We start from the raw sequence: 12,890 nt of genomic DNA on the forward strand, positions 1-12,890 counted from the left end.
AGGGCCGCGCCGCTGTACTGCGCCCCTGCGCCACGTGCCCCGGCCCGGACACAGGCGGAGCGAGGGAAGGGGATGGCAAAGGACGCGCAAGAAACGCCCTGCGAGAACCCTCACGTCCCGCTCCTCCCGCCCACAGCGCGTTGACGCCACGGCCGGTAAATGTGACGTGTTCGGCTATGACCGACGAGCCGGCTCCAGTTGTCTGCAGGGTAATAAACTATTCATGTTCATCTTCCCGTAGACAGAACCGCTACAATCAACGTCAACAGAGTATTTATTCATCGACGTGCACTTTGACCTCCCATTAAAACGCAATAAATAGCACAGATGACACAGCGGGCTTGTGGGGTCAAAACGTGGCCAAAACCACTTCAAAAGCCAAACCACAACTTGTCGATCGATCGCGTCTTTTCTTTCGCACTGCTGAAAATCCTGAGTCAAGACTTTGATGAACATAGCCAAGTCTTCTAGGCACCATAGCACACAGCCCGCGGCATCGTATTTGCCATAACAGCCTGGCATCGCTGCATCGTTCGAGTTCCGCCACGGGAGATATCCGGGCACCCGTCCGCTGTCAGCGCTCCGGTGCCGGCCCCTCAGCGAAACGGGCAGCCTGGCGCCCAGTGGCCGCGCCGGCCGCACACGTAGCAGCGACCGTAGCCGCCGTAGTAGGCGCCGGTGCCGTCCACGGAGGCGTCGCCCGAGTCGCCCGAGTCGCTCCAGCGTCGATCGTGCGTCCACGTGGTGAAGCTGAAATCACTGTCGTTCTCGCTGGCCGTGTCGGCCGATTGCGAACTGGCGCCGTCCTCTGTGCCCAGGTCGCTGGCAGCGCCGCGACCGCCTTCGTCGTTCGAGTTCGAGCCCCGAACTGTGCCGCTGTCGGCCGAGGTGCCGCCATCCCGCTCGTCCGAGTCCCGACCGCCGCCGCTCGACTCGGAGTCACTGCGGCTGTGCGACTCCGCCGAGTCAGAGCTGGGGTCGTGCGTCGTCGCGTCCGAGTTCGAGCGATCTCCACCGCCGGCGGCTGACCCGGAGTCACGCCGCGAGCGCGAGTCTGCCGAGTCCGAGTCGCGGTCGGAGTCGGAGTTGGCGTCGGTCCGGCTGGCGGCGGCGGAGCGCTCGCTGGCCGTCTCCCAGTCGCGCTCCGGGTGCCGCGAGCCGTCAGGACTGGCCCGTCCGCCGACCAGGCCAGGGCCCAAACTCACTGCCTGTGCTGCAGGTAGTAGGCTGCCACGCACAGAAGGGCGCGGTAAGTGTGCGTACAATACAACTGTTGACAGGGCGACACACGCATGCCAAGACAAGCACCGCTCCCACCAGCAAGCTGGGGCATACCTGTGGTACCTGCTCTACGCACATGACACACACTCTTACAGATTGGCGAACAGCGCAGGGCGCAAAAAGCAACAGCGACGGACGGCGGGGCGGGACAAGAAAAGGCCACTTCATACGGGGAGCAGGCAAATGTGCGTATGGCCTGACCTGAGGACGGGGAGACGCGGAGGTGTGGAGCTCTGGGTACGGAGGGGAACGCAAGGACAAGAGCGCCGGGTACAGCCAGGAGGGGAGGTCCGCAGCGTCGGGCAGGCCCTCCGCCGGTTCAGGAGAGCGAAGATCGAGGCACAGCGCGGGGAGGAAACAGTAGGACCGGACCACCGGTAGGGTCACGATGGCATTACCAAAACGCCGGACAAGGACAGAAAGGACGTGAGTGCGGGCAGGAATACGGACGGAGGCCTGGAGCTCAGGGCAGGCCGCCGTCGCCGTCCCTCACTTACGCCACTTCACCTGTGTCGTCGATGACGATGGGGTGGGTGGGGTTGGCGCCGGCCGCCAGCGCCGCCGTCAGCGCCGCCGCCAGCGTTTCGCTTGTCGATGTTAGCCGGCTGGCGACCGGCCTGCAGCGGACCGGGCCCGGCCGCGCGCCGCCGCCGCTGCCCCTGAAGCAAGGTAACGCCAGTTTGTCACAGCCGGAGCAGGAATGATGCACAAGACGTATGAACACGCTTGTCGTGACTGTACGTAAAAAGAATGAAGCTCGAGTTCTAAAAAGTGGACGCCTTAACACTGAGACAGCAAGCCCCTGATCACAACTGGTGGCGGCAGACCACACTAACCTCTGCCAGCCCGGCTGGCGGCGGCGGCAGTGGCGCGCGTCTGGAGCGGCGTGGCGCCACGGAAACCACCGCGATTGGCCTGCTGCTGCTGTTGCTGCTGCTGCTGCTGCTGTTGTTGTCGCTGCCGCCACTGCTGCTGTTGCTGTTGCCGCTGCCGATGTTGCTGCTGCAGCTGCTGGCGCTGCTGCTGGTGCTGCTGGCGACGTCTGGCGGCGTGACCTCCGCGCGCTGCTGGCGCCGGCCGCGCCGCCGCCGCCGCTGTTACAGGCACGATCACGTCAAAATCACCGAGTCACTTCTGCCCACGACCATCAGGACTATGACGGGCAAGCAAACGCACAACGCACATCTACTAGCACGAAAACACGGCTGCACCCACCTACACACCACCCCAAACACTTCACACACAGCTACACCCAAGCACAACCGCATCCAGTCATTAAACTCGCCAATGTGCGACAACTACAAACGCCTATGCGGTTAAGTGAACGGCGACCAATGAAGTCATTGCCCCCGACCCGATCCGACGCGACCCGACCAATGAACACGTCCTCCCACGACGCCCGAGTGGAGCGCGGCGCGCTCACCGCTCGCCTCGCGCTCGCGGCGCACGGTGGCGCGGTGCTCGGCCGCCTGGCCGCCCAGGCGCGCCACCATGCCGTCGATGAAGTTGTCCAGCACGAGACTGCGCGTACGTGACGTCACTGGCTCGCGGCAGATAGGGCAGCTGGGGCGATGCTTGGTCCACTCGTTGATACACGACGCGCAAAACGTGTGCGTACAGTTCAGCGTGAGCGCCTGCCGGAGATGGCGGCGGCGGCGGCGATGAGCACTGGCGTCCCGACAAAGACACCCCTACAGAGTTGAGCGAACGGCTGGGCCCACCTGCGTCTACTTCCCTTTCCTTGATGCAGGTCCTACAATCGACGTAAGACTGCGACACCAGGGGAGCCAAAGACCCTGCGTTTCACGCGTCGTGAAATCATAGAAATATTGTGCTTTCGAACAGACAGCGGGCCGGCGCCCGGGTTGGCCACAGCGGTGCGGCGTCGCGGCCGACTCACGTTGAAGAAGAGCTCAGAGCAGACACTGCAGGTGAGCTCGGCGTCCATGAGCTGGTCGAAGCCGTCCAGCACCGATTGGCGGGCGGCCAACTGCTGGCCGCAGGCCGCCTCCTTCTCGCGCTCCTGGCGGCCGGGGCGGGCTGTCAGCGAGCGCACCAGGGACACCGCCGGCAGCCAAGGGAGAGGGAGGGGCGACCGCCGGTGATCGGGCGCGGAAGCAGTCGGCGTATCGGGTACACGCCGTCTCCCCCCCCCCCCCCCATCGTTCGGCGCACACATCCAACTGCCACACCTGGGCAGGGGGACAACGACGACCCACACGTGAGCAGGCGCGGCATACTACCAGCCAACACTACACCGTACATCACGGATCTAGAGAAGAGCAGCATGGCGGCGAGGCGCCACTCTGCAGAACACTCATGCACGCTCTGACGGCGTGACACGCACAGCATCCGCCGGCCGTCACCTGCCGGGGGGGCGTACACCCCGACAGCCCCGCAGGCGCGGGCGGCGCGTCCGTCTGACCCACCGTCGCGGCTAGCTGGGTCTCGAGCAGCTCACGCTTGGCGTCGAGCGCGCCCAGCTGGGTCTCGATGGCGGCGCAGCGGGCCTGCATGTCGGCCGCCGTCTGCTGACGCTCCTTGTTAGTGGCCACCAGCTCCTCTGTCGCGGCAGAAACGCAGGGGCGTCGTCACAGACGGGCAGGGCTCAAGTCACAGTTGCGCGACGCGGGGAGATGGTCGCAGTGATCATTGCCAGGCTGCAGCACTCTTCACTGGCAGATGTTTCGCGTCATAGTATAGCCATGGCAATTCACACAATTACAGGGTGAAAAGAAGTAGAAATTTAGGCTTTCGGGTGCTTTGATGCAGGGTGAAACGGATGTTGGGCAGTGATCCCATTCACACGGGCAGATAAAGATACAAACACACATTCCCGCGTCTTTCGCGATTTTTTTTGGCTTCATCCTAGACGCAACCAGAGCCGTCAAAGACCACGGGACAGAAACACACCAACATACGCTACCAGGAATTCAATGACGTAAGCCACAGCCCGACCGTAACAGACTGCACCTCCAACTACAACCAACTGCATATCCGACTACAACCAACCGCACCTCCGACTACAACCAAATGTACCTCCGACTACAACCAGCTGCACCATTGTGATCGACCCATTATTTCACTTTAAGACAACATGGGCTCACGGACTTTCACAGACGGATGGCGGTCCGTCTGTCGCGTGCAGGACAGCTTCGCCCGACAAGTCCGGTGGAGTGCCCGCTCCCACGGCTGCCACTCTCAGCCGGAGGACTGGCACTGCGGCCACAACTCCGTCCTGTCTGTCACAGCGCTCCCGTCGGTATTCTGTGCGCTGCCCGTGTGTTTCTTTTTTTGCAAACATCCTGTTTTGTACTTCCGCGTCGACTGTTGCATCGCGGGAGTCGATCCGGAGTGATTTTCCTTTGCTTAACCGGATAAAATGGGCAGGTTTGACATAAAATACTCGACGCAAATTATAACCAGCACGCCAGCCTCCCTAGCAGCCGTGTAGCCCAGACGTCTTAGTACATGCGAGCATGTAAAAAACGCGGCAGTAACACGGGTTGTTTTTCTCTTTCTCAGTGAGGCAATCCATCACAGCATGCACTTCGTCCCTCTTCATTTTCACGCTGCACTTGGCTGTCGTACAGTCTTCGGCCATAGTTAGTTGCCCTCCCCGTCTGAGGTATAACACCCATCCTGGCGCCGCACAAGCCGCGCCAAAACGCCCCAGGACAGCACCGTGACACCGAGACAGTGCGAACTGGTCACCCATGCCGGTCGTAGTGAGCCCCAGCTCTGCACGGATAAACGTGATGTGCGACTGCTGGAGGGAAAGCTGCTCTTGCGGTCACCGCACCGCGCCGGCGCCACGTGCGTGCTTCCCCTGCCGGCTTCAGCCCAGGAACCGACCCAGGGCTTCCACGGAGGCTCGCTGGCGCACCCACATAAAAACTTTTGAAAGCTCAAGATTTATTTGGCACCTGTCTTCACGAGCCTTAAGAACACATTCGCGCCGGAGCGGACACTGTGCGACACGAGCAGGAAGCACCCGAGCGCACCACAAGCCGAACGGGTCCGCTCCGAGGCCCCACGCCGGGGCGCCGGTCATCACCGGGCGCTGGCGCGGCGCCGGCGCCGGCACGGCCCGCAGAACCACTGGATCACGTCAAGACTGCGCCGCTGAGGCGCGCTCAGGTGCGCACAGCTCAGGTGGTGCCACTCCTCGCAGCGGTCACAGGCCACGCACGCCGTGCCCTCGCACTCGTCACCGCACGCGCCGCACGGGTAGTCGGCCGCGCCGCCGCCAGAGGCGCCACCACCGCCGGCCGAGGAGCGTGCTTTGGCGGCGCGCCAGCTCGCCGTCCGGCCGCCACGTGCTCGCGGCAGGGCGCGAGAACGGCCGACCGCAGCGCCACCTACCGACAACGGTCATCCGCTCAGAGCCGGCAGCTTTCGCTGGGCGCCTGCCTCCCGATCTGAACACGTGTTTCCAATCTGTATCAGCGCGCTAGAAAGGTCTGGTGTCACATGTGCAGACGAACATGTGACGTCACCCACGGCGGAGCACGACGCTCGGCAGATTGTTGGATGTTGCTAGGTGGCGTGTGTCAAGCAACTTCCAAAACAGGACGAGCCCAACTCTAGGTCAGGAGTGCTATGGACAGTCCGCCAAACGCTCAAGACGACACATTAGTCGAATTCGTACGAAATCCCTTTAGATGGCCAAGGCCGTGTTGTTACAAGGCCGTGTTGATGGCCAAGGCCGTGTTGTCGTTACAAGGCCTACCAGCAGGTAATAACGAGCTATGATATGAACTGCCAATACAATGCGAATGCGTCGAAGTACTGCGTGGACTACGGGCACCTCACTTGAACCAAGACGACGAATCAGCAACATATGCAACTGAACGCGACGTGAAGCGGCGGGGGTTCCCGTGGATGGTGGTCTCGTGGATGAGGTACCCGTGGAAAATGTTGCCGCGAAACCCGTGACGCGGCCTCTCCGACGGGCTGGCCGTGTAGGCGTCATGCGAAGTAACCCGGGGCTCAGTCTGCTCCTTTTCTGCACCCTCCCCACTTCATGCATACCAACTTTCCTCACTTGCACACGTCATGCGAATGAATTGCATGTCAGAACTCTACCTTGTTTTATATATGGTAACATGGGAACGTCCGGATGGAGCTGTCTTCGATCACATCACTGCCGGAAGCAACGGCCCTAGCCGGCAGAAGAACCTAACAGAGTGACCACACCTCTCCTAGCTGTGTTGGCCGGCCATGTGTAGCCATTCTCCTGATTTTCAGTGAGTCTCATATCAAATTTATGCCAATGGAAGCAGGAGACGAGTAAGTGCAGAGAGACAAGGCATGCACGGAGCGAAATTACGTGGTTTCCGACTAAGTGTTGCCCTTTTTTACATACTCCCACTTCTTTGCTTCGAGGCAGCATCGTTGAATCCACCGCCCGAGAAAAATGTGTCTTATCCTTGCTCACGACAACCAGCGGCGACAGACAGGTCAATGGCCTCTGAGGACATCCTCACTTAGCCACCGGCCCCTGACACACGAGCAGTGGGCCAATGATCTCCGACAGACCTTCGACAGTACCGCCGCCCGCTCGCAACACTGACATCCAGACAGTACCATCGCCCGCTTCACCACTGACCTCCCGACAGTACACCAACCCGCTCCACCACTGACTCCGACAGTACACCAACCCGCTCCACCACTGACCTCCGACAGTACACCAACCCGCTCCACCACTGACTCCGACAGTACACCAACCCCCTCGCAACACTGGCTTCGACAGTACCACAGCCCGCTCGCAACAATGGCCTCCCGACAGTACCCTCGCCCGCTCCACCACTGACCACCGACAGCACCACCGCCCGCTCGCAACACTGGCCTCCCGAAAGTGCCCTCGCCCGCTCCACCACTGACCTCCGACAGTACCACCGACCGCACGCTCGCAACACTGACCTCCCGACAGTACCCCCGCCAGTTCACGAACCTTCAGGAACACCTCCTCGCACCAAGACCCGCGACAACACCGCCACCAGGGGTCACTGATCTCACATGACCATCAACCGGTCCCTGACGCCCGACAGCACCCCCGTCCGGTCACTGGCGGCACCCCGGGCGCCCGCCGCGCCCGGCTGCTGACCTTTGAGCTGGTGTTCGATGGCGTCGCGCTCCTGCTGGAGTCGGCTGACCTCGGCGGACAGCTGCGCCTTCAGCGCCGCCTCCTGCTCCTGCAGCTGCAGCCGCAGACGCTCCTCGCGCGCCCTCTATCGGCGCCGGACATGGGACGCACCGTCATACGTCCGTCGCATCATCCCACATCCGTCAAACCGTCACACGCCCGCCAAACCGTCACACGTCCGTCACATCATCACACATCTGTCAAACAGTCACACGTCCGTCACACCGTCACAAGTGCGTTACATCATCACACATCCGTCAAACCGTCACACGTCCGTCACACCATTACATGCCAGTCGCACCGTCACACGTCCGTCACACCGTTACACGCCCGTAGTACCGTCACACGTTCGTCACACCATCACAGCTACGTCAAACTGCCACACGTCCGTCCCACCGCCACGCGCCCGTCACACCGTTACAGGCCTGTCGCACCGTCACACCGTTACACGCCCGTAGCACCGTCACACGTCCGTCACACCATCGCACATCCGTCAAGCCGTCACGCGTTCGTCATACCGTTACACGCCGGTAGCACCGTCACACGTCCGTCACACGTCATAAGTACATCACACCGTCACAAGTGCGTCACGCTAGCGCGGCACACCGGCGGCCGCGTGTCGCGGAGGCCCGGTGACACGGACGCGTGGTATGACGCTATCACAGCTGGTATGTAACAAATTGGAACAAGACAGCAGGCGTAGTGTGCGTTTCTCCGAGGGTCATAACGGCATGAAAATCAATACAGAGAGCCCCAGCCGCATGGCAAATGCTACCACCAACCAGAGGCTTTACCCACCGGCTGGTTTTGCACGTTGATGAAAGCTTTCATAGTGCGTGCTAAAACACTGATTTCATTACAAAACCCGATACCTGGACAAAAATCAACCTAGAATCATCAAAACAGACCTTTTCATCCTCCATTTCACGTTCCTTCTTTTCCATTTCTTCTTTCAATGATGCCATGCTCGTGGCGTACTCCTCCCGTTCCTATGGTAAAGTCTGTTGCGTTAGTAGGTGCGAATTTTAATACTTGATAGTTTCACCCTGGCAGCGGCATACGCAGCATACAATTCAGATGTCTGATGTAAAGTCGCTTTCAGAACCGTCCACATAACTTTGCTCACGGCCGCTAAGCACCACAGGGTAATAGGGGGAAATGTTTAAAGAACGCTCTTTATCAGCGAGTTCGACCACGATGTGCGGCGTCCCCTCACAATGATCGAACCTATGCGAGTGGTATGCAAGAAAACCTCCAAGACTGCGGACACCCCAGTCGCGCCTACCAGATGTCACTCAACGCCATTACCTAGACACATGAGCGACACGGAGCAATATTACAGCCTGCCAGGATGACATGTCCAGACTGCCAAATGTAATGCCTTGTCGACCAAGGCAAAGAACAGCCAAATGAAGACAATGGGAGAGTTAACGAGTGGGAGAGCCGGCCAGCCGTCCCGGGCGGCGCGGCGTGCGTGGGGCCGGCGGTGGGCCGTGTGCGTGGGGCCGGCGGTGGGTCGTGTGCGTGGGGCCGGCGGTGGGCCGTGTGCGTGGGGCCGGCGGTGGGCCGTGTGCGTGGGGCCGGCGGTGGGTCGTGTGCGTGGGGCCGGCGGTGGTCGGCGCCGGGCGGCCGTCCCAGCTGACCTGGGCCGCCCGCTCTGCCAGCTCCCGCTCCCGCTCGGCTTGCTCCTGCTGACCCCGCAGCTCCTCCTGCACCTGCCGCAGCCGCGCCTGTAACGGCGCCGCCTCCGGTTAGTGGGCCAGGCCGGCACCGCGCGCCCAGCGTACTGAGCGACGACAGCTACCTCAGTCACGCTCCTCACACCGCACAATCCCCGCGGGGATGGCGGGGCAGGGCCAGCGTACTGAGCGGTGACAGCTGCTCCAGTCACGCTTCACACACCGCACAGTCCCAGCGAGATTGGCGGGGCAGGGCCGGCTCTGGTACGACCAGAACGGCACATAATGCGCCAATCTCGGCCTGACTGATCGGAGCAAACTAGGTCGTTAAAGGGAATGTAGCACAATTGAAACTATTGAAGCAAGCATCAGATATACTGAAATGGGCTCGCTTATAGCTATTGGTATACTTTTAAGTGGAAAAGACTTACCTACACCACATGTACCTACACACCACACTCATCTGCACCACGATGACTCATTGAATAGTTCATCACATCTCTAATACCTAGTTCTGGCTCGAAGAAAATACCTAAAGAATCGAGGAATTCGCTAGTTATCAATCAAAGTTGGAAACAGAACAACCTTGCTATTGCCATGGCAATGTTTGCCTGAACCCCGCTGTTGGCATGGTCCAAACAGAGTAACACGCACTTCCAGCTGATCCTTTTCCTCCTTGAGCTTCGCCTCTAGCCTCTCCTTCTCTTCTTGCATTTTTTGAAGCTGCTGCTCGTTTTCTTCTCTGAGCTTTGCTTCTAGCCTTTCCTTTTCTTCTCGCACCCTTCGCTGATGCTCAGCACTGAAAAAGCAGAGCAAGCAGAACATGCTTCAACAACCCCCAAAAAGACAATACTATGAATCATATTGAGAAACGAAAATGAGCCATTCCATGCACTGCCAAGTTGGTAAGCCAAGTAGCATCTACCAAGGTGATACGAACGTAAACTAGGGGGGGGGGGGGGCGGCAACACCCTGGGACTAACACTGCCAAAGCGACCGGAAATCGTCTAACGAACGGCGCACTGGTTCGCTCTCTGGCTGCACAAGTGACACAGTCTGAGCACGTGCGGCCCCGTACTGACGTGGCGAGCGCGCGTTTGACGGGCGGCGGCAAGAGGTCGTCCTCGGCGACCCGGTACCGGTACTGGCCGGCCGGGTCCAGCTGGAGTTCGTCCCCCGGCCGCAGCGGGCTCGGCTCGCCCCGCACCAGGCGCGCGCCGTTCACCAGCACGCCGTTCATGCTCTGCCGGCGCCGCAGGGGGTCAGGCAGGCCGGCGGACGCTGGGCGGCTGACGTGAGGTCAGCGATCAGCCAATGGTGACATTGACTTACGAGTGCGGACGTGGCAAGAAAGAAACACGCCGGGCACCTGCAGATCAGCGTAGTGTATGCCTCCCATGTGCTGTCATCAGCAGCCATGGCAAAGCCGGTGGCGCAAGACGGTGGCCACGAGGAATCACAGCGCCAGTGAGCCGCCGTATCACGGAAGTCTGCCTCACATCCGCTCTACGAGGCCAGGCACTGACAGCCAGCGTCCGCGGTACTCACATTCACCTCAGAAGTCGGGATGATGACACAAAGGCTCCAGTGTCTAAGACCAAACTGCACAGCTCTTGTAAGATGGGCCACACATGAAATACATATGGTTCAAAGGAATTGATAACGCGTGATCCAGAGCCCAGATGTCACCAGACGTGGCCGACCCCGTGTGCGGTCCCTACTCAGCGACCCCATACACACTGGGTGGGGGCGCACGGGCGGGCAGCGCCGTCCTCGGCCACTCACCAGATCCGTGACGGTCCAGGTGTCCAGCTGGCGCACGAGGCGCACGTGCTGCCGCGAGATGAGCGGATCCGGGATGCAGCAGGTGGCCTCCGCCGAGCGGCCCACCACCACCTGGTCCAGCACGGCCCAAATAGCGAGTCACGCGCAGCAAACCAAGTGCTATAATCCACGACTTTGCTTAAAACTTGAAGAACATATGTGCTGCGTTACTATTGGTGAACTTGTACACAATGTACATGAGATGCTCTGTGAGATCATTGATACATGCAACTCAATGTAGCTGATCTTGTGGGTCCCATGTTTACCCAAATTGTTATATGACAATGTTGTGGTCCTGCCTGGCCATCTTATCACTCAAATGAGACCCAGCTATCACGATCTGACCTAGGGCGCATATCCACAACGGATGACCTCACATAAAATTTGACAGAGAAGCCCACTGTATGATCACAAGAGTTCAAAATGTGAATTTTTATTTCCCAGTGACTGAAGCAATATGCTAGACAAACAGCAAAACTCTTACCTCATCTGAGTTCAATCGAATGTCACGTCTATGTTGAGGTGATCCCCGGAAATGGATTCTGAGAAGCTCCATGGTTCCTTAGTTGAGACCTGTGGAAAATTATGGTGCATGGTTACATAAAAAGTGATGAAAATATAGCATTCACTTTCAAGGGAGTGTTCCACATTTGCACGGCTTTTGAATGGAAACAATCATCTAGAAGACCATTTAGTGTAGTTCACAGCCCTGCCATTCTCAGGACCTAAAACCCTCTAGTTTCTACCAGCCCATTGACCATTCAGCGTTCAAGGCTAAGAAGAGTATAATCGTCAAGTCGTTCATATCCGGCGTTCGTGAACATGGTTTCAGGATATAATGGACTTCAGTTGGACCTTGATCAATGTTGCATAGGCAGCGCAAGATTCAAACACAAATTCTGTTTTGAGATACATTATGTAAGAGTTGAATATGGTTGCTAGTCAATACAGGAATAACTTATAATTGAATAACTGAAGAATATCGCTAAAATTGAGCATGTGAATACAAGTGACAAAGGGGAAAAATGCAAGCCCCTAACCATATCTGTTTTGGCAACCATGTCCAGCACTGCCACTGTCATCTCTCGGCGAGTTTAAGTGCTACAAGAGTGCTCAGGTTGAAATTTTGCACCACCAGGTTGGCAGCACCTCTACCATCATAAAATGTAAACTTATATATAAAATATAAATATAAATATAAACTTTATGACACAATCAATCAATGATGTAGTGAGGAGCATACCCACTCAATGACTTTTTTGGGTCTAAGCAGTCTTTTCCACTTGTATACCTGTAAGTATACCTATAGTTTGATCTTCAAAGCACCATTGTTCCAGTGCATCAGTGTTCATTTTGGCTGCTTCTCAGTGTTCTTGCACAGTAATCTGCAAGTTGACATTGTTTGCATGCATTCACATGCTCAGTTATGGTGTTATCATTACATCATTTGATTGATTCACAGTCTTGTCTTCATCATAACTTGCACAACTGTCCAACTTCTTGTACATGTAGCACAAAACAACATTCTCAATTGAAGTTTGCACTGGATGCTAACATTGCTTTAAAGCCATTTGAACCACACTGGTGCCAGAAATAGCTCTGATATACACCAGGCATGCATAACTTGTGGATTATATTGATCTTGACCTTAAGCACTGTATGGCCAATTGTGTGGCAGCATCTACCTGATATTTCAACATCATGCATACCTGGGTGACCTTAGGAAAGTCTGCATGAAAAAGAGTGCCTGAGTTTGTGAGTGTCTAGCTTATAAATCAGAGGGTTTTAAGTCTTAGAAAAGACAGGGCTATGAGAGGCATTTGATGATCATTATATGGTCATCTAATCTCAGTTCAAAATGTCATACAAATGTGGAATATCTGCATTGATCTTAGTCACACTGATCATGACAATGTCAAGTTATCAGATCATTAGCAATGTTTGTGCTGGTTAATTTT

At 57.6% G+C, this 12,890-nt stretch overlaps 1 protein-coding gene across 1 annotated transcript; it reads right to left on the reverse strand.

Moving 5' to 3' along the window:
* Positions 1-596: 596 nt before the first annotated feature.
* Positions 597-12,675, reverse strand: LOC119107428 (E3 ubiquitin-protein ligase rnf8). The gene is made up of 13 exons (XM_037230863.1): positions 12,236-12,675; positions 11,417-11,505; positions 10,894-11,004; positions 10,191-10,351; positions 9,763-9,907; positions 9,073-9,159; positions 8,338-8,418; positions 7,391-7,514; positions 3,711-3,844; positions 3,182-3,304; positions 2,718-2,915; positions 2,118-2,131; positions 597-1,227 (listed from the first exon to the last, which is right to left on the reverse strand). Exons 2-13 carry the CDS (start codon positions 11,486-11,488, stop codon positions 597-599), a joined length of 1,881 nt encoding a protein of 626 aa, XP_037086758.1. The 5' UTR covers positions 11,489-11,505; positions 12,236-12,675.
* Between the last annotated feature and the right edge of the window lie 215 nt (positions 12,676-12,890).

The sequence above is a fragment of the Pollicipes pollicipes genome, unplaced genomic scaffold (assembly GCF_011947565.3).
Source record: "Pollicipes pollicipes isolate AB1234 unplaced genomic scaffold, Ppol_2.1 Scaffold_6686;HRSCAF=7923_pilon_pilon_pilon, whole genome shotgun sequence".
Taxonomy (NCBI): domain Eukaryota; kingdom Metazoa; phylum Arthropoda; class Thecostraca; order Pollicipedomorpha; family Pollicipedidae; genus Pollicipes; species Pollicipes pollicipes.